The sequence below is a fragment of the Macaca fascicularis genome, chromosome 18, assembly GCF_037993035.2.
Source record: "Macaca fascicularis isolate 582-1 chromosome 18, T2T-MFA8v1.1".
NCBI lineage: Eukaryota > Metazoa > Chordata > Mammalia > Primates > Cercopithecidae > Macaca > Macaca fascicularis.
Genome location: NC_088392.1, coordinates 54,152,323 through 54,172,713, shown reverse-complemented (window position 1 = coordinate 54,172,713; position 20,391 = coordinate 54,152,323). Strand labels below are relative to the sequence as shown.

The following is a 20,391-nucleotide window of genomic DNA, read 5'->3' as shown; positions in this document are numbered from 1 at the left end:
TAACCCACTGATCTTTCCCCTTGAAATAACTAAATCTCCTAGGATTTACACTGTTTCAGAAAGTACAAACCAAACTTGGGCACTTTCCACATGACTTTCATAGGGTGGCCAAGGGTGTGAGAACGGGGGTTTATTAGCATGTTGTGCAACTTTTCCCATCATTGACAAGTAGCTCCTCACAAATGGTGAATGATTTTCTCCTGTGTGTCAGGATCTAGACCTGCACATCCAATGTGTCAGCTACATTGAATTTAATTAAAATTAGGCCATGCCTGGTGGCTCACGCCTGTAATGCCAGCACTTTGGGAAGCCGAAGTGGGTGGATCACTTGAGATCAGGAATTCAAGACCAGCCTGGCCAACATGCTGAAATCCCATATCTACTAAAAATATGAAAAATTAGCTGGGTGTGGTGGCACACATCTGTAGTCTCAGCTACTCGGGAGGCTGAGGCACAAGAATTGCTTGAACCCTGGGGGTGGAGGTTGCAGTGAGCAAAGATCGTGCCACTGCACTCCAGCCTGGGTGACAGAGCCAGAGACTGTTTCAAAATATAAAATAATATAAAATAAATGAAAATAAATTTAATTAAAATTAAATAGAATTTAAAGCCCGGTTCTTCAGTCACAATAGCCACATTTGAAGTGCTCAATATCCACACATGCCTAGTGGCTACCATATTAGCACAAATATAGACATTTTCATCATCTCAGAAAGTTGTACTGGATGGTGCTGGAGACATTAACATCTGCTGTTTTAAAATAGCCACACGACCAGGCGTCGGTGGCTCATGTCTGTAATCCCAGCACTTTGGGAGGCCAAGGTAGGTGGATCACGAGGTCAGCATTTCAAGACCAGCCTGGCCAAGATAGTGAAATCCTGCTTCTACTTTAAAAAAAAAAAAAAAAAAAAAAAAATTAGCCAGGCGTGGTGGTAGGCGCCTGTAATCCCAGCTACTCGGGAGGCTGAGGCAGAGAATTGCTTGAACCCGGGAGGCAGGGGTTGCACTGAGCCAACGTCGCACCATTGCACTGCAGCCTGGGCGACAGAGTGAGACTCTGTCTCAAAAATAAAATAGATAAGATAAAAAATAAAATAGCCGACCCAGGAGGTTACCCGTCTGTCTGTATCATATACTGCTACCCTGTCATTTCACTCATTTCTCCTTCCTAGGTCCTAAGTTGAGGTGACCATATTTGCCTTGTCAAATCCAATGTTTTCAAATCTTGTAACTAATGTATGCCCCCTCTAATTCTCTCTACTCTGAAATAATTTGAATTATCATAATTCATAAGGAGGTACCATATCAAATTCCCAAGCCACCCTGTCAGTAGATACCTTCCTACCTGGTTAAGGAGAATATCAGGACCATATTGATATTCAGGAGTATCTACTTCAACCAAGAAAAGCTCCCTTCTTTTCCCGTATCAAATCTGCCTTTTATTTAGGGGTTCCTGATAATTTAGAATCTCAGTTGCCGTTAGATGTTCTGATGACTACTGAATATGTTACCAAACAATGCTCACTTCTTGCTTTTCTCTTTCCAAGATAGTCAAGAGGTGACTTGAAAGGAGTGAACTAAAAGGAATTGGTAGTGTAATAAGACCACTAAGCAGTTAGCTGTAGACTTGTGTGTACACCAAGAGATGGGATAAAATCCTCTGAAGAGTGGGAGACTCCAGAAAAAATCTGGCCCATTCGTTCCTTAGATTGAACTTCAAAATACCCCTTATCAGAAGGTTGTCACTATTTTTAGAAGTCCAACAAATAAGACATTTGTGTAGAACATCCTTACAAGCTGGTCCTCAATTCTTGAATGTATTTTTTCTTCCTTCTGTATTTTCCAAATTCTGCTGTTTTAAAATTTTTTTCAAATGTCAGATTTTGAACAACCAACAGAAATACTATTTTCATCCCAGATAAACTTGAAACAAGTATGTGTTGTCACCATTTCTGCCCTCCACGTCTCATTAGAAAGCTAGTAATTGGTTATATAGCCTTTTATGGAATTACAATTTTGAGCATTTATTCAGCATCCCTAGAAAATGTTTGTTCCTCATTTTCCCCTTCTCCAAAGGCTCTTCAAACTTAACTCCCAGCAAACAAACCTATTAGATGGTCCTCTCCCTCCTAGAATCCTAAAGGACAAAACTTACCCCGTAGTCATCGTAATTTTCCATGTCCTCGAGAAAAACATCTTACACGCCTCATAGATGAGGTAGTCCACATGTATCACTACACAGAAAAGAAGAATATTCTCTGAAAACTCTATATTCTCTAGCCAGGCGGTATATAAAAGGACCCACCTGGAGAGCAGATGTCCCTTCAGCTACAAAGAAGCCACATATTTGTTGAGCCAAACAGAATCCTCTGTCCTCTAATGTGAAATTCACTTAGGGACTCAAACATCATAGCTGTGCTCTTTCAGGAGTGTAATCTCCAGTTTCTCCCCTGTACATTGGAGGACTGCCTCCAGGCCCCACCACGAGCCTGAATCTGGGTCTCTGACCACGCCATCCACCTCACCTGGGCCTCACTGACCACATGTTGATGCAGTTTAGTTGCTCTTCAGTCTTTTTTTTTTCCATTATTATATTTTTAATTTTACTTTAAGTTCTAGGGTACATGTGCACAACGTGCAGGTTTGTTAACATATGTATACGTGTACCATGTTGGTGTGCTGCACCCATTAACTTGTCATTTACATTAGGTATATCTCCTAATGCCATCCCTCCCCCCGCCTCCCTGCACCCCGCGACAGGCCCCAGTGTGTGATGTTCCCCTTCCTGTGTCCAAATGTTCTCATTGTTCAGTTCCCACCTATGAGTGAGAACATGCGGTGTTTGGTTTTTTGTCCTTGCGATAGTTGCTCTTCACTCTAACGGCTAATGGGAAGCAGTGGTTTCCAGTCCTTGGAGAAACTCCACTTTGAACATCTAATGGTCAGTAGTAACCCCAAGGGATAGAGGCCCAGATCTTGCATGTTGGGAATTAGTTGTAGGAATCTTGTTAAGGGTGGTATAAGCTGTTACGTACAAATCTCTTACAACAGTGACTAGCACAGAAGCACAATGAATTTACTGTAATTATTAGCAGGATCACTTACAGAAATAAACTAGCTAAGTTTATTTATTATAAGATACTTAAAACATGATAGGAAAGCCTATTAAATTTCAGGAGAGTTTCATTTTTAAAAAATTTTGTTTATAATTATAAAACAGAGGCAGGGTCTCATCATGTTGGCCAGGCAGGTCTCAAACTCTTGCGCTCAAGTGATCCTCCTGCTTCGGCCTCCCAAAGTGCTGGGATTCTACATGCGTGAGCCACCAAGCCCCACCATGAACTGCATTTTTTAATTTGTTTTGAATTTTGGTAAAAGGCAATTATTTAAACAAATGGCCATTCCATATGAGAGCAAGAGAAGCTGAAGATAATGGTGTTAATCTAATAATTCCTGTGGCATTTATCATCTTTCTTTAGCAACCTTTGCATCTGCATTTGGGGGAAGAAATAGAGGAAAACAAAATTGGAGAGTTTATAATTTTTATCAAAAGTATAAGGAAATGATTATTTTATGTGAATGTATGAGATAAAGACTCACCTTATCACAATATGAACTATTTTTTTTTTAACAGGGCCTTGCTGTGTCACTTAAGTTGAAGTGCAGTGGCAGTCATAGCTCACTGCAGCATTGAACTCTTGGGCTCAAGTGATCCTCCCACCTCAGCCTCCCAAATAACTGGGACTACAGGCGTGAGCCACTGTGCCTAAGTTTTTTTATTTTTCGTAGAGACACGGTCTTGCCATGTTGCCCAGGCTGGTCTCGAACTCCTTGTCTCAGGCGATCCTACTGTCTTGGCCTCTTAAAGTGCTCGGGTTATAGACATGGGTCACTGTGATTGGCCCAATCTGAATTAAATTATTTTTCAAGTGAGGTAGCCATCATCATCTGGTATTAATTGATCACTTATCAGGATTAAGGAAGGTGTGCTTTATGCAAATTGGTATTTAACCATAAAATCTTTTACACAACCTATTTATATTGTGTAAACATATGCCTCATAAACAATCTATTTATGAGGTAATAGGTTTCACAGTTAAAATAATGGATAAAAAATGATGATATAAATTATATGGTAAAAGAACTCCTGGAAACTGATATGATGTATTGGACCCCGAGAAAAAAACATTTTGAAATTTCTAGCTTGAATAATTGGACAAGTTGTAGAAATATTAATAAAAATAGGAATATCAGGAAAATGGGAAATTTTTGGAGGAATGATAATGAGGTTTGTTTCAGGTAGCAATTCTCAAGAGGGGATGAGGTGGGGACGTATTAAAATGTGAAGATGATTCAGTGTTCATATTAGAAAATAGAAAAATTCTGTTTTGAATGAGCCGAGTTTGAGATTTTGGTGGAATAGCAAGATGGATGTGACTAGTGGTAAAGTAACAGTGCAGATTATTACAGTCTCTGAGCCTGCTCATGCTGGACTCTGAATTAGGTGCCTGGATATGTTGCCTTACATAACATCAGCATAGAACTGACATTACCCCCCAGTTCCTGATCTCAAAAGGTTTAGGTAACTTGTATTTAAACCTGAGTCTTGTATGTCAGAACCCTAGTTTTTATTCCTGGCTGCCTGGGAATATTGGAATAATATGCAGACTGTGTATGGAAGTAACTGGCTTTTTTGTGGTTTTAACTTTACCCCTACTTTATCTATCACACAAAATTAGTTACCTTTTTAAAAAAGTCTACATGACAGATGTGGTTTCTCTTCTGGCTTAACCTGCTGACAATACCATACATGGGAATAGATTGAAGACTTTCAGATGTCTGTTAATTTACCATATGCTTTTAAAACTGCAACAGTTTAGAGGAAACAAAATAACCAGGAGCATTACCTAAAATATTCCTCCTAATTCTGATGACTAACTTAAATTCCTTTTACGGAATCCACAAATGTCTAGTAAAAGAGTAGAGTTTGTACCACACTACGCTTCAGCTTCCAGGAAAGACAAATTCCAAGCTCTTTGACTAGAGTCACCTTAGTCTCTCCTAAGTCAGAGTAGTTATCAGAATTAATGTTCCTGTCTTCATTGATAATAGTGTCCTCAGGGAGTTAATTGCTTTAAATCATTAACCAAAGTAGAGTTTTTTGAAGTCAATACGAATTTGAAAGGAATAACTTGAAAAAAATGAAAAAAAAAATTTTAAGGATTTTCCCCCCATAAACACAGAAATTGCATAAACAGTTTGTAAGACCTTTCTAGACAAATGAATTTTAGATAGCCAGACAGTGATAGGCCAATAGGCCATTTCAGAGTAGTGCCAGGAAAAGTTTAGGTTGGTTTTTAGTGTATCTGTGTGTTTGTCTGTCTAATTAACTTCTCCAACTCCTGATATTTTCATTATTCATTGTCCCATAGATACGAAATGTGGAAACAAATCAGTGTCTAGATAACATGGCTAGAAAAGAGAATGAAAAAGTTGGAATTTTTAATTGCCATGGTATGGGGGGTAATCAGGTGAGTATCTTAGAAAACTCTTAAAAGGGATAATTTTCAGATTTGTTTTTACTTTGCCTTTTTTATCCCATGACATCATTCAGGAAATATTTTCCTTCCTTTAAAGAGAAAATAATAAAGACTTTTAGGTGAAGGAAGCTTTCAATCCAGTGACTTTTTTTTTTAATGAAACATTTGTGAAAGGCCCATTGTGAGAACGGTATTTACATTGCTGAGCACAAAATTTATTTTGCCCTTTTTATTCAAACAGATGACAACCCTTGGCAATACATTCAGTGTATACAGAGAGCTCAAGGTCATTTTCGCTTCACCTTGTAAGCAAGAAAATTAGTAACATAACATCAGTGTAAATTAGTGGTAGCTTTTCTGAGTCACTTTATTCTTCATTACTTAAGTACATAAATCATGTACGTTGAAATACTTGTATTTTCCCTGACAGGTAATTGGGCATTTAAAATGCTGACTAATTTATTTTTTCTGTTTATGTGTGTGCATTTTATTTCCAGGTTTTCTCTTATACTGCCAACAAAGAAATTAGAACAGATGACCTTTGCTTGGATGTTTCCAAACTTAATGGCCCAGTTACAATGCTCAAATGCCACCACCTAAAAGGCAACCAACTCTGGGAGTATGACCCAGTGGTAAGTTATTTATGCAGTTGCCTATAGTAATAAAATTATGTGTGTCACTGGGTATATTTATATACTTTATAGCTAAAGGAATGAATTCTTGTGGACCTTGAATATGGATCAAACTTGTTTTATACACTAAATATTGACAGGTGGGAAAAATAAGTAAAATAAACATGTTTTAATTCTCCCTAATAGTTAAATTTTAGTCTTATAAAATCACAGTTGCCTCCAATCCCTGGGTCCTTGTTTGTTGAGTAGCCACCGTTCCTTCTGTATGTCTTCAAGTTCTATAGTCTAGTTTGGGAGAAATGAGGCAGAAAGTAGGCTTTTAAAATTACTTAATTAAACACTTAAGTGAAAGATAAGTTTTAATTAATAAAGTTCTCTGGCTTGTGATGATTTCTCAGTGACATACATAACAGAACCTTTCATATTTATCTTTCCTTTTGTCTGGAACCTTTCTCTCCACCCACCATCAAATGAGCTCACATGGAAGTACTTAAAAGGTATTAGTTCAATTAGAGCATCCATGGTAAACTTACCTCTTTCCACCTATTTGCCTAATTTTTCAACTTGTGCTTTTGCCTTGTGGTTCTGGAACCAGCACCAACATCTTTAATATCTCTTTCTCTGGTTCTTTTTATTTTGGCTTAACTTCTCCAAGGGATTTAGTGCCGCTAAACAGATGATTTTTTTTTTTTTTTTTTTTTTTTTTTTTGAGACAGGGTCTTGCTCTGTCACCCAGGCTGGAATGCAGTGGTACAATCACAGCTCACACAACCTCCCATCTGCCAGGCTCAAGCTATCCTCCCACCTCAGCCTCCAGAGGAGGTAGGACCCAGGCACATACCATCATGCCCAGCTAATTTTTGTAATTTTGTAGAGACGGAGTTTCACCATGTTGTCCAGCCTGGTCTTGAACTCTTGGACTCAAGCGATCCACCTGCCTCAGCTTCTCCAAGTTCTGGGATTACAGGCATGAGCCATCATGCCTGGCCTGATATTTTCTAATTTTTTTTTTTTTTTTTGAGATGGAGTCTCATTCTTGTCGCCCAGGCTGGAGTGCAGTGGTGTGATCTCAGCTCATGCAACCTCCACCTTCCCGGTTCAAGCTATTCTCCTGCCTCAGCCTCCTGAATAGCTGGGATTACAGGCGCCCACCACCATGCCCAGCTAATTTTTGTACTTTTAGTAGAGACGGGGTTTCACCATGTTGGCCAGGCTGGTCTTGAACTCCTGACCTCAGGTGATCTGCCTGCCTTAGCCTCCCAAAGTGCTGGGATTATAGGCATGAGCCACTGCACCCAGCCTGACCTGATATTTTCATATCCTCTTATCCCTTGGCCGTAAGATGCACTACTGTTTATGTTCTTCTCTTAGTTTGCTCTCTGTTCCTTTTGTTGGCCTGGCTCTCTCTCCTCCTTCATCCTAGTCCTTAAATGGAAATGTTGTCCAAAGTTACTGACTTTGGCCATCTTTCTTCCCTATACTGTGTCATACACCAACCATGGTCTACTTTAATCATCAATATGCTGTTCTGTGAACATACCTTATACTTTCCTAATTCACAGCTAAGATAATGTGCTTCCCTCTGCCTGACAAACCTTACCCATTCTTAAGAATCCAGCTTTGACGTCACTTCCATGAATCCTAGCCTGAAATTAACTCTGTCAATCCTAACTTAATTAGTCATCTCTGACCTCTATAAAGCTGTACTTCTTTGTAGTTATTTATCTAGCAATCGTTTCTCCACTATTAGATTGTTAGATCCGAGAGGACAGAGATCATCTTTTATAAATCCTGGGTCTCCTTTCACAATGTCAGACTATAGAAAAAATAATATTACCTATAATAATAGCTCAGTTAATATGGCCATTGGAAATGGCCTGAATGTGCTGTTCCAGGGTTTCCCATGGTATGTGCTACTGCCATTTTGGGTGTGACTGCCCCATGCATTGCAGGGTGTGTAGCATCTCTGGCTCCAGACAGTAAGTGCTAGTAGCACCCCATAGCCATTGTGACAACCACAAAATTTTAAAAATGAAAAACCTCTTACTTTTATTGGAAAATGACAGTATATTAGGCAGTATTTTTTAAAATGTATTTATTATAGCTAAAACAAAGAGGGATTTATTTTTCTTACGTAAGTCTAGAGGTAAGTAAATTCAGTGGCATAGTGATGTCAGGGATAACATTGTTGTAATATTCTTAGATTTTCCTTGTGGCCACAAGATGGTTGCTGCAGCTCTGTCACATCCCAACTCCAGGCAGAAGCGGGAGGGGAAGGGGAATGGGACACTACCACTGTTGTTGCTCTTTATTAGCGTTACTCTTTATTAGCAAAGTAAAAGGTTTTTCTGGAACCCCCTTAGCAGGCTCTACTTATGTCTTATGGACCAGAACTTCATCCCATGGTGACCCCTAGCTGCAAAGGAAGCTGGGAAAGCAAGTCTTTGGTTCTCTAGTCGTTAGAGTGTGAGATGGCCAAGAGAGATACAGGGATTGGGAAGGACTGTTGGCTAGCCAACCTACACAGTCTACCACAACAGTATTCCAAAAGTAAATGTTTGATGAGACAGGTAAAAAGCTGGAGATAGAGTATTTAGAAAGAGCCAGTTATGAGTGTGAAGTTTTAAAACTGGTAGATCACTTTGCAAGGTTTTTTCCCGCTGAGATAAAACATTAATACTGGGAGTTGATTTCTCCCAGAAGCAGACTCCAAGATAAAGTTGAGCATTCAGGATGTTTATTAGGGAGCACTTTTTGGGTCAATACCTGTAAAAGGAATACCTCCCTCTCCCTGGGCAGAGGGAGAAGTTGAATTGCAGTGCAGGTCCAACAGCCTGAGCAGACTGCAGGGGAAGCACTGGAGGGGGAACAGCCCATCAGAATCATCCTGCCTCCATCCATTGAAAACACAACAGTCTAGAAAAATAACAGAATACTATGTCAATTATCTGTAATCTAAAATCATGAATTCTTAGATTTCAAAGTAACCCTAGAAATTAAACCCAGGATACTTTTTATACAATCAGAAATTGAAACTCAGAATTAATTTCCCAAGGTCCGCAAGCAGCCAGATAGTATGACTAGATCTCAAATCTGGAATTTTTTATTCTAGATCCAGGTTTCTTTGTACAGTCCCACACTATTTTCAATTAATAGTTTTGAGTCTTCCTTATATTACATATTACATAAAATTTATAATAAGGCACTGGGCTCTTTTGCTTTGACTGCTTATAGCTGTCCTTTCTGGAATAAAATGCAGATTTTAGACCTAGTTGCATCTAGAGATTAGGAGTAGGTTCTAGGATGCAGGCAATGATTAATTATAGCTTTTATCCTCTTCTTCAGAGGTGTACAGTTAGATGCTTGTCACCTGCTTGTCCTGATGCCTTAGTCCAGCTCTCTCTGGATGGAGACTAGCTGGTGTTGCCTGAGTCCTCTGAGGAATGCTTGATGGCAGCATCCTACCCACAGGGTTCCAACCCACAAGGCTGTGTGCCTGCTGTCAGCAGCCAGAGTTGTATCTGGAACAGGGTTCTACACCAGAGTCTAGGCTTCCTGGGGGTGCTTCTTACCTTCCAAGTTATGGGGATTCTGTCCTGATGTCGAACAGTTAAATACTCAGCACAGAGCAATAACCTATGTCTTTGTAATGGGTTTATTTTAATGAATCTAGATGAGCGAAATGCACATTTTTAGAAATTGGGTTGAAAGAGACCAACTCTCCCAACTAAATTTTTCGTTGTGCTTAATTGGGGTTTTTTGTTTTTAGTAATAGTGACCATGGGCCTGATGAGGGAGGCCACTGGGGTAAGCTTTGCGGGAACTCCCAGAATGTTTGAGAGTTTCTCTTGTTTTGGTCTTTCCTGAGACTGAAGGCATTGGCAGCAATGTGCACACTGAGCTGCAGTGCTCTGGCTGCTGGATTGTGTCCATGACTGCTCAGGACGTTGCTAGGATGTTGTGTTTTCCAATAATAAGCATTACGCTATAAATGCAAATTACCATTGTATGTAAATGTCATTGTACCATTTATCAAGCATTTACTCTGGGATAGGCAGCACTTCATGTACATTATCTCAGTGTTTCCTCATGAAACCCGGTGAGGTATTTTTGTCCCCTTTTTATAGATGAGGAAACTGGGTCTCAAAGAGTTTAAGTTTTTGCTCAGAAGCATATAGTTGGTGTGTGACAAATCTGGAAATCACCCCAGGAATGTCTGACTGCAAAGCCCCTCCTCTCAATAAACTACACAAAGTCTGCATTTAAAAAAGAAAAAGAAAAAGAAAAAAAAATTCCCACAGCCTTGCTGACTCTTCCAGGTTCTAGTCTTACATTTGGAAGCATTAAAGATAGATAGAATCCTGAACCTAAAGACATTGTCAACAGTGACATCTGCAAAGGTAGACTGTCATCTGCCAGGTCCTACTTTGACCACTACACGGAAGAATAATAAATGGCTGGAAGCCTAAGTAGTATACAATTATTAGATTTTGTTTTAATTTCTAATAGGTGCAAAAAAGGCCTCATGAAAATGAAATGTTTCAGATAAAAGAACTACATTAAAATAGAGCCATGAGTAAAAGAATCAGATAACTATGTGTTAAACATTTTACATTTCCTTCAAGTTAATTTGCATTCGTAGAGTAATGCTTAATGCACATTCCTGTATACAACTACTTTGAAGTCCTTAACATGACCAGAGCATATTATCACAATCATTGATGTGGATCATTGTCAACTATCTATCTGTTAATTCTTACCTGCCCTGCCCTTTCAAAATTATCCTAATAACATGTTGCAGCATCAAATCTAGAACTTAAATAAGTAAAATATATAGCTATGTCTGTTAACTATTTATTAAGAATCTCCTTGGTAGATGAGGCACTATGTACTTTATCTTCATTATCTATGTAGTTTCCCAAAATCTGCTCAAAATATGGAATGTGATCCTGATTTTTAAAATGAGAAACCTCAAGTTACCCAGGCTATGAACTCAACTCCACATTCCTGTGCTTTTCTTTCTGTACCACACCATCTCCTTTAACCACCAGGATAGCCTCTGGGTTTGCTGTGGACATAGGCATAAGATTGACTTTATTAAATCTCAGCTGTCTCAACATTTTTACGATTTTGAGTTATCAGAAACACCTGAGTTTCTAAAAACTTGAGCTTTGAAATCACAGAATTAACTTGAACAGCCTTATCATAGAGAAATGAAACAATTTTGAAATAGCTGTTTGAAAATAGGTTGAGAATACTAAATTAGGAACCACTAATCTGGTCTTTTTTTGTTGTTTAGGAAACTGAAGCACAAAAAAAGAGAAGCTTCTCATAGTGTTAGAGAGCTTATGCCAGAATTAGGACTTAGAATTTAGGTCATCTTGCAGCAAGTCAAGTGTACCCTACTGGACCCCAGTGCCTTTCTCCCTCCCTCATACCTCTTTATCGACCTACCTGCCTATCTACCTATCTCTTCTTCTCTCTATATATATCCATCCATCCACCTACCTACTTTTTCTCCATTGTCTTTTAAATAATTTATATTACCAAAAAAACCTGCTTTTCTACAGAGGAATTTAATAATCACCAAAACTGATGCTTGAGGTGTTTTGTTTTCTTCCACTCTCATGTTAAGATTTTTTTCTGTTACTTTCAGAAATTAACCCTGCAGCATGTGAACAGTAATCAGTGCCTGGATAAAGCCACAGAAGAGGATAGCCAGGTGCCCAGCATTAGAGACTGCAATGGAAGTCGGTCCCAGCAGTGGCTTCTTCGAAACGTCACCCTGCCAGAAATATTCTGAGACCAAATTTACAAAAAAAAAAACACGAAAAAAATAAGGATTGACTGGGCTACCTCAGCATACATTTCTGCCACATTCTTAAGTAGCAAAAAAGGAAAAGTGCTTTCCTCCTCTGCAGGATGTAAGGTTTATCAGCCATTAAAACTTAGACTTCTCTAGCTTTTCACTAGCTGTGAACCAGCCTTCCTGTCCATGGACGTGAAACTGCATAGTAATGAGACTGTGCACACTGATGTTTACAAGACTGAAAGAGTCTTTCTCCGAAAATCATGGTAAAGAATATTGAGACAATGAAAAAAGTCAACAAAATATGCTTTCTGGAGAACTGTACCTTTTATGGTTTGCTTGCACATCAGTAATTTCTGCTGAACGTGCTGTCATAATGAAGAGATTTCCAAGATTTTTTTTTCCTGATTAGAACTGGTAGCCAGTATATTAAATATTGATATAAAAATAAAAGAACTGGAACCAGATTCGGAATCATGAAAACAACATTTTTACAACAACACAAAAAAACTATATTAAACAGGGTTTAAAGGAAATTAAAACAGAACTATGAGAAGTACAATTTGTTATAGTATAGTATCAAATTTCTATCTAGATTTTATACCTCAGTGGGGAAAAATAACTGATTCCAATGACATTCATTTTGTTTTCATCTATGATAGTCATGGATGCTTTTATTTTCCTTGGGGTGCTGAAATTGAGCTGAAAAAAAAAAGGCTCTTTGAATATAGTTTTACTTTCTCTCTACAGTTTTGTTTGGTTTGTGGGCTGTTGGAATTGTAATTTTTAATTGCCTTCTAAAAAATGGAAATTTAACAATGTCTGATCTCAACTGAACAAATTAGATGTTTCAGTCGCTCCTGGGTCAGCCAGCTTATAGATTGACACATGCACACACACACACATTTCTTACCACATTTCCAACTTCTTGACCCAACTGATTATGCTAAATACCCAAGATTCGTACTACTGTACCACAGATTTGTTTTCACAGCAATAAATCTTCAGTTCTTTGTTTATGATTCCACTTAACAAAAGGCCTGCAGAAGTGATTTATTATTTGGGTATTTGGAGATAATATATTTGATGGTTTTTTGGAAAACCTTTTTCACTCCATACTCAGATATGCTTCATTGTCAAGTGCATATTTAGATTAGATTATTGAATTGTAATGTTTATCTGCTGCTTTTTTTTAAATAAAATTTGACTGAAAATGTTTGGCATTTTTTAATGACTTAGCCAAAGAAGTGCAGCTATTATTCCATATTAATAGGCTTGCATTTCTTTTCCTAAATTTTAGGCTAAATCAGTTTTATTTTTCTCTGATTTTTTTTTATACCACAGAATCACCTGAGTGTCAGTTAAAAGTTGTCAATTAAAAGGTAACCTTTTAATCTCATAGGAGGAATCTCATAAAGACATTTTTCCTGATATGTAGAGCAGTCTGTTGGCAAAAATGCATATATTTTCTTTCATGTTTGTAAAATTATATTTAATGGAATTCTTTTCTTTGATTATCAAGGACTTTCACTGCAGGCAGTGCTATTTCTTGTGCCTACGAATGTTTCCGAAAGTCGCATCACTAATTATATTTGCGAGGTTGAGTGTACACAAAGTTTCTCATATCCTGTTCAAGTTAATCAACATCAAGCACATGGGGATGCTTTAGGATGAGGCTATAGTACAAAATGCATAAACCATGTCCCCAGGAAATTTGAAAGGAAGCAGGTGCTGGATGGATTTTTTTTTTTCCTTTTCCATGAGCTGTGTTAACTCTATCTCCAGTAGGCCTAATGCTTGAATAAGCAAGATGTCTAATCAATAAATTATTTTCATGCTCAGAATTTCAGGTTTTTGTACTCCAGCATAGCTTGGTCTTATTTCTTACTGTATGAAAGCTTAACAGCAATGTGATTTAAGGTTTTGTTTTGTTTTTTAAGTGGGAGATGTAAGTGATTTAATTCATGGGTACTTTTAGAACCTGATAGATATTCCCATTGCCTTTATTTTTCTAATTAAAGAATTCCTAAATACTTTGAAAATACAAAATATTCCTGTATAGTTGTGCCTTACATTGGTTTTATTTGAAAGAGTGGATCCCTGTTTGTCATAATTATTTGTAATTTGGCAGATGCTTATCACTCTATTATAAATCAAATTGGGAAGAAAAGGATGAAAAAGAAAACAATGACTGGGTACTGGCTCATACCTGTAATTTTAGCATTTTGGGAAGCTGAGATGGTGGGACCACTTGAGGGCAGGAGTTTGAGGTTGCAGTGAGCTATGATGGTGCCACTGCACTCCAGCCTGGGCAACATAGAAGAAACCATGTCTCTAAAAAAAAAAAAAAGAAAAGATAAAATGAAGGATGAAAAAATGGGATTATTATTTAACCAGTGAGGAATTCTTAAATGTGACAATTAAGGATAATTTGAATCTCACAAATCTATTCATGCCAGTCCCAGTCTATTTTAATATATCTCTGTCTTAATTGGCATTCTTGAGAAATAGTGCTGCCATTGAACATTGGGAATATTCATCCATTCTGCGGATGGAGGACATCATGCAGGCCATGTCCTCATTGCTCCCATTCTGCGTTTAGCTGAAAAACAGAGGTTCCTCTTTGTAAGGATTTGATGCTCTTCTCATCTTCCAACAAGTATAGCAAGAACAAATTTAACTCTATAGTTACCTGTTCTTCAAAGGAAAAAGAAACTTAGAAGGTAGTGTTTCTGAGGTCATAACTGTGAGGGGTTGTATACAAAGAATGAGTCACTTTTTAAGCCATTTGGAAAATTAGATCTGTTTCTAATTAGATGACATTTTCTCCATTCTCTGATTTCTTGAAGATTGCCAAGCATTTGCTTGATAATCTACCAGGACTGATAAATTTGCAGAATATGAGGCAAATATATGAAATTCAGTTGTGTATCTCTACCCTAGCAACAAACACTTGAAAATTCAACGTTGAAATATGCCATTTGTAATAGCATCAGAGAAGTCAAACTTCTAAGTAGGAAGAAAGTTAACAAAAGATGTGCAAGACCTCTACTCTGAAAACTACAAAACAGTGCTGGGAAGAATTATAGAGCACCAAAATAAATAGATATTCTATGCTCATGGATTGAAGTACTGCATAATGGTAAGATGACAGTTCCCCACAAATTGATATCTAGATTCAATGAAATCAAAATCCCACAAGGCTATCTTGTAGAAATTGGCAACTACATATATGAAAATGCAACAGACTCTTAAGTAGCCAAGATAATTTTGAAGAAGAAAAATAAAATTGGAGCACTTGTACTACCCGATGTCAAGACTTGCTCTAAAGCTACAACAGTTAAGAGAGTATGGTACTAGAGTTAGGATAAACAACAAATAGATCAATAGACATGTCCAGAAATAGACTCACATATATATTGTTATAGGCTTTTCAGCAAAAACAAGCTATTCAATAGAAAAAGGAAAGATTTTTCAGTTGGAGTTGAAGTAACTGGATGTCTGGTAAAAAGCAATGTTGATGCCTTCTTCATACTGTGTACAATTTATTCGAAATGTAAATGTGAATGGCAAAACAATACATCTTGTAAAAGGAAACACAGACTATCTTCATGACATTGGGGTAGACAAGGATATCTTAGGCGAAGATATCTCAGGAAGGTTAAACAACAAAACTGACAAATTTCATCAAAATTAGATACTTCTCATCAAAAAGATACTTTTAAAGTGAAAAGGCAAGCCACAGCCTAAGAGAAAATATTCACAATACACAGAACTAACAAAGGAAAGCAAAGAACATTTTAAACCATTGTAACATCTACCCAGTTTAACAATGAGTGAATTGAATACATACTTCACAGAAGCTCTCCAGATACAGGGGTAGCATAGGAAGTGGCACTCAAACATCAGCCATCAGGGAATGTAGAATGAAACCACAATGAAATACCACTGCATACCCGCCAAATGGTGAGAATGTGGAACAACTGATAGAAGTCCAAGATGGTTTAATCACCTCAGGAAACAGTTTGCCGGTTGCTTATAAAGGTAAACATAATGCCTACCCTGTGACTTAGTGATTCCACTTTTAAAGATCTACCCAAGATAAATGAGGGTATGTTTTTACAATAAGACTTGTACAAGAATAGCAGTTTTATTTCTAATATCTCCAATCTGACACTACCCAAATAACTGTCAACAAGCTAATAATCAAGTAATGGTATATTTATACATTGGATACTAGTCTGCCATTAAAAGAATGGGCTGGGCTTAATGGCTAACACCTGTGATCCTAACAATTTGGGAGGCCAAGGCAGGATCACTTGAGCCCAGGAGTTCAAGACCATCCTGGGCAAGATGGCAAGACACCATCTCTACAGAAAAATTTAAAAATCAGCTGGGCATGGTGGTACACGCCTATAGTCCCACCTACTCAGCAGGCTGAAGTAGGAGGATCCTTTGAGCCCAGGCGTTCAAGCCTGCAGTGAGTTGTGATCATGCCACTGCACTCTAGCCTGAGTGACAGACTGAGACCTTGTCTCTAAAAATAATAAAAATGATACACTGGCAAAACAATGTAGGTAAATCTTTAAATCATTGTTGAACAAAAGAAGCTAGACATATTCCATTTATATGAAGCTCAAAAACAAATATGGAATGGTTATCTTTGGGGGTGAGTATAGACTGAAGAAGAGCATAGGAGAACTTTCTGGAATGATGGAATGTTCTATATCTCGATTGCAGTAGTAGTAACATATACATATATATGTATGTGTGTATATATTTTAAAATATAGTGAGCTGTATACTTGGGATATATGCATTTTGCTGTATGTAAAGTATGCCTCAATAAAGTGCTGGGGAAAGTGATGAAGGTATTCCACCTGCTGGCATCAAGGTTTTCTGAAAAGTCCTGCACTGCTACAAAACATCCAAAGGCTGAATAAGTTACCACAAATATACTTTTAAAGTGGAATACTGAACTTACCGGAAAATACAGAAAATTCCTAAAGACCAGACAAATTTGAAAAATGATAAACATGAACTTCGATGATAATTGTAACTCTTAAGTATGAAAGCCCTTCCTCTTCTAAGAACAAAGTATAATGCCTAGAGTTTGGGGGCCTGAACAAAGTTGGGTAATTAAACCAAAGATACAGCTGGGCATGGTGGCTCACGCTTGTAATCCCAGCAGTTTGGGAGGCCGAGGTGGGTAGATCACCCGAGGTCAGGAGTTCGAATCTAGCCTGGCTAACATGGTGAAACCCCATGTCTACTAAAAATACAAAAATTAGCCGGGCATGGTGGCACACGCCCGTAATCCCAGCTACTCAGGAGGCTGAGACAGTAGAATGGCTTGAACTCGGGAGGCAAAGGTTGTAGTGAGTCAAGATCACACCACTACACTCCAGCCTGGGTGACAGAGTGAGACTCTGTCTCAACAAAAACAATCAACCAAAAATCCCTGCATCTTCAGTTGGAATATTAATAGGTGTTAACACCTACAAGTGAAGGGTGGATAGGGAAGTCAGCCTCTTGAAACCAAAGGGTAATCTGACTGACTCTGCCCCTTTTCCAGGTAGTACATGAGATGATGGTGCCGCCTCTGTAATCATAGGCCTCCTTTCACGTAGATCAGGGATTTAATGCCACATTCATGAAGTCCGCAGATCAAGAAAATAAAGTGAGTCTTAAGATTTCTACCACTTCCTGAAAACCATCAGAATAAAACAAGTCTTAGCAGGGCACAGTGGCTCACACCTTTAATCCCGGCACTTTGGGAAACCAAGGTGAGTGGATCACTTGTGGCCAGGAGTTTGAGACCAGCCTGGCTAACATGGCGAAATCCCATCTCTACTAAAATACAAAAATGTGGTGTGGTGGTGCCCCTGTAGTCCTATCTACTTGGGAGGCTGAGGCATGAGAATTACTTGAATCTGGGAGGCGGAGGTTGCAGTGAGCCGAGATTGCAACACTGCACTCCAGCCTGGACAGAAGAGCAAGATTCTGTTTTAAAAGAATAAAGTCCTTTGAAAAAAAACAAAAAAACAAAACTGTCAATCCTGACCCCCATACTCCCACTAACTAAATTCAGATACGAAATTACTATCAAAAAGAGGAAGTAAGCCATCATGTGTGAATATTAACAAAAATTGATTCTAGCTTCTGGCAATGCAAGACTAGCTTGTATCAGACTAAAGCTTAGTAATAATTTGGAACGAAATATTATTTAGAGTGATGCCCCAGGTAAGTGAACAGAAACTGTAGGGCATTTGATCCCTGTTAAAAAGGTGTTCACTGGGTAAGATCTCAGCTTTTTCCCAGAGAGTGTCCACCATGCACTCAGCACACTGAAGGTAGAGTTCATGCAGATGGTGACGAATAATATTAGGCTGAGGAGTCAGATCTTATTTGAGAGCAAACAGAGGCTGGAAATTGAAGAAGGAAATCCTAGACTGCAAGGAATCGGAAAAAGAAGTCCCCAAATCTACATACAAACTTCCCTCAGATGGTTGGCTGATTAAATTTGTGTGCACAGAATGAAACTCCAAGATGGTCACAGAAAACCACCAAAAGGCAGAAAGATCTGAGCAGCGGTCTCAGCAGTTGCCCAGCACCACAAACACAGATTGAAGTTCAAATTTGGAGGGGCTTGATAAACACTTAACTTTATGTTGAAATCCAACAAGGGCATGTATAAAAATTAAGACCACGTCTAAGACCTTAGGGCTGTTTCTAGAGCCAACTACAAAATGGAAATCGACCACATCTAATAAAGTGGCTATTTTATTGACTATTTTTGAAAATAGTCAATAAAAAAAGCAGACCCACTGGTGACCTAGATGTTGGAATTGGCTGGCAAATTCTTCAGTGTTTTAAAAATGTATACAGAGAAATGTGGATATAATAAGTAAAACGATGGGAAGTTTCAGAAGAGGCCTGGAAACTAGGGGAAAAAAAATCCTAAAACCAAAAACTATCTAAAATCAAAAATTCATTGGATGGGATTTACAGCAAATTGGACACACACAAGAAAGGATCAGTGAACTTCAGCACAGGTCAATAAAAAATGTCCAAACTGAACCACAGAGAAAAAAGATAAAGGGATTAAAAAAAAAAAAAAACAGCCTTGATGATCAAATACATGCATTGACCTGGAAGGAGAGAAGATAGAGAGTGGCGGCTCTGAAGGAGACTTGTTTTCTCGATTCTGTGGTTGCTGGCAATTCTTGGCTTGTCAGATGCCTCACTGCAATCTCTGCCATTGTATTCACTTGGCATTACTCTCTGCATGTTTTTGTGTGTTTCTTGTCTGCCTCCTCTTATAAGGACACTAGTTATATTGAATGTATAGCCCAGTCTAATCCATTATGACCTTATCTTAACTGGATCTGCATAGACTGCAATGAACCGAATTGTGTCCACTGGTAAGAAAGACATGTTAAGTCCTACCCACTAATACATCAGAATGTGACATTATTTGGAAGTCAGGTCTTTACATAGGTAAGCAAATTAAAATGAGATCATTACAGTGAACCCTAGCCCAGTATGACTGATGTCCTTATTAAAGGGGAAATGACGGCCGGGCGCGGTGGCTCACGCCTGTAATCCCAGCACTTTGGGAGGCTGAGGCGGGTGGATCACGAGGACAGTAGATGGAGACCATCCTGGCTAACACAGTGAAACCCCGTCTCTACTAAAAATGCAAAAAAACTAGCCGGGCGTGGTGGCGGGCGCCTGTAGTCCCAGCTACTCGGAGCGGGGGCTGAGGCAGGAGAATGGCGTGAACCCAGGAGGCGGAGCTTGCAGTGAGCGGAGATCGCGCCACTGCACTCCAGCCTGGGCGACAGAGGGAGACTCCGTCTCAGGAAAAAAAAAGGGGAGGGGGTGGCACGGAAATGACACAGACGCATGGAGAAGGAAGATGATGTGCAGATACGGAGAAACACCATCTGCAAACCAAAGGGTGTCTGAATCTACCACAACCTAGGAGAGGCATGAAGCAGATAACCCCTCACAATCCTCAGAAAGAACCAACCCTGCCAACACCTTGATTTTAGGCATCTAACCTGCAAAACAGTCAAAAATTGTTGTTTAAACCATTCAATTTATAGTACTTTGTTACAACAGCCCCAGGAAATTAATGTAAGTCATATTTCTAAACTGAGTCTCATGCTGATATTCTGAATAGATGAAATTCGGATACACTATTCAACCTAATACATCTACTAAATGTTTAAAGAAGAATTAACAACAATCATTCACAAACTCTTACAAAAAGAAGAGGGAACAGTTCTCAATTTTCTGTGAAGCCAGCATTACCCTGATATGAAAACCAGACAGACGTAACAATGGAAAACAAAACAAGCTAAAGACCAATATTTCTGATGAATATACAGGTATACCTCATCTTA

The 20,391-nt window shown here is 38.6% G+C and overlaps 1 protein-coding gene and 1 long non-coding RNA gene across 6 annotated transcripts in view; one reads left to right on the top strand and one right to left on the bottom strand.

Annotated features, from left to right (window-relative positions):
* The window catches only part of GALNT1 (polypeptide N-acetylgalactosaminyltransferase 1), a 322,829-nt gene extending 308,799 nt beyond the window's left edge, over nt 1-14,030 (top strand). For all 5 annotated transcript variants that reach the window (XM_065534313.2, XM_045377653.3, XM_065534311.2 and 2 more), the window contains 3 exons: nt 5,433-5,531; nt 6,038-6,172; nt 11,829-14,030. In XM_065534313.2, the coding sequence (XP_065390385.1) occupies nt 5,433-5,531; nt 6,038-6,172; nt 11,829-11,975 (381 nt within the window). In that variant the 3' untranslated portion in view covers nt 11,976-14,030. The remainder of the gene's footprint in view (nt 1-5,432; nt 5,532-6,037; nt 6,173-11,828) is intronic.
* LOC135968312 (uncharacterized) overlaps nt 8,895-20,391 on the bottom strand; it is a 31,318-nt gene continuing 19,821 nt past the window's right edge. The window contains exons 2-3 of the long non-coding RNA XR_010582982.2: nt 14,191-14,315; nt 8,895-9,088 (exon numbers count right to left, since the gene is read on the bottom strand). This is a non-coding gene — a long non-coding RNA (uncharacterized lncRNA). The remainder of the gene's footprint in view (nt 9,089-14,190; nt 14,316-20,391) is intronic.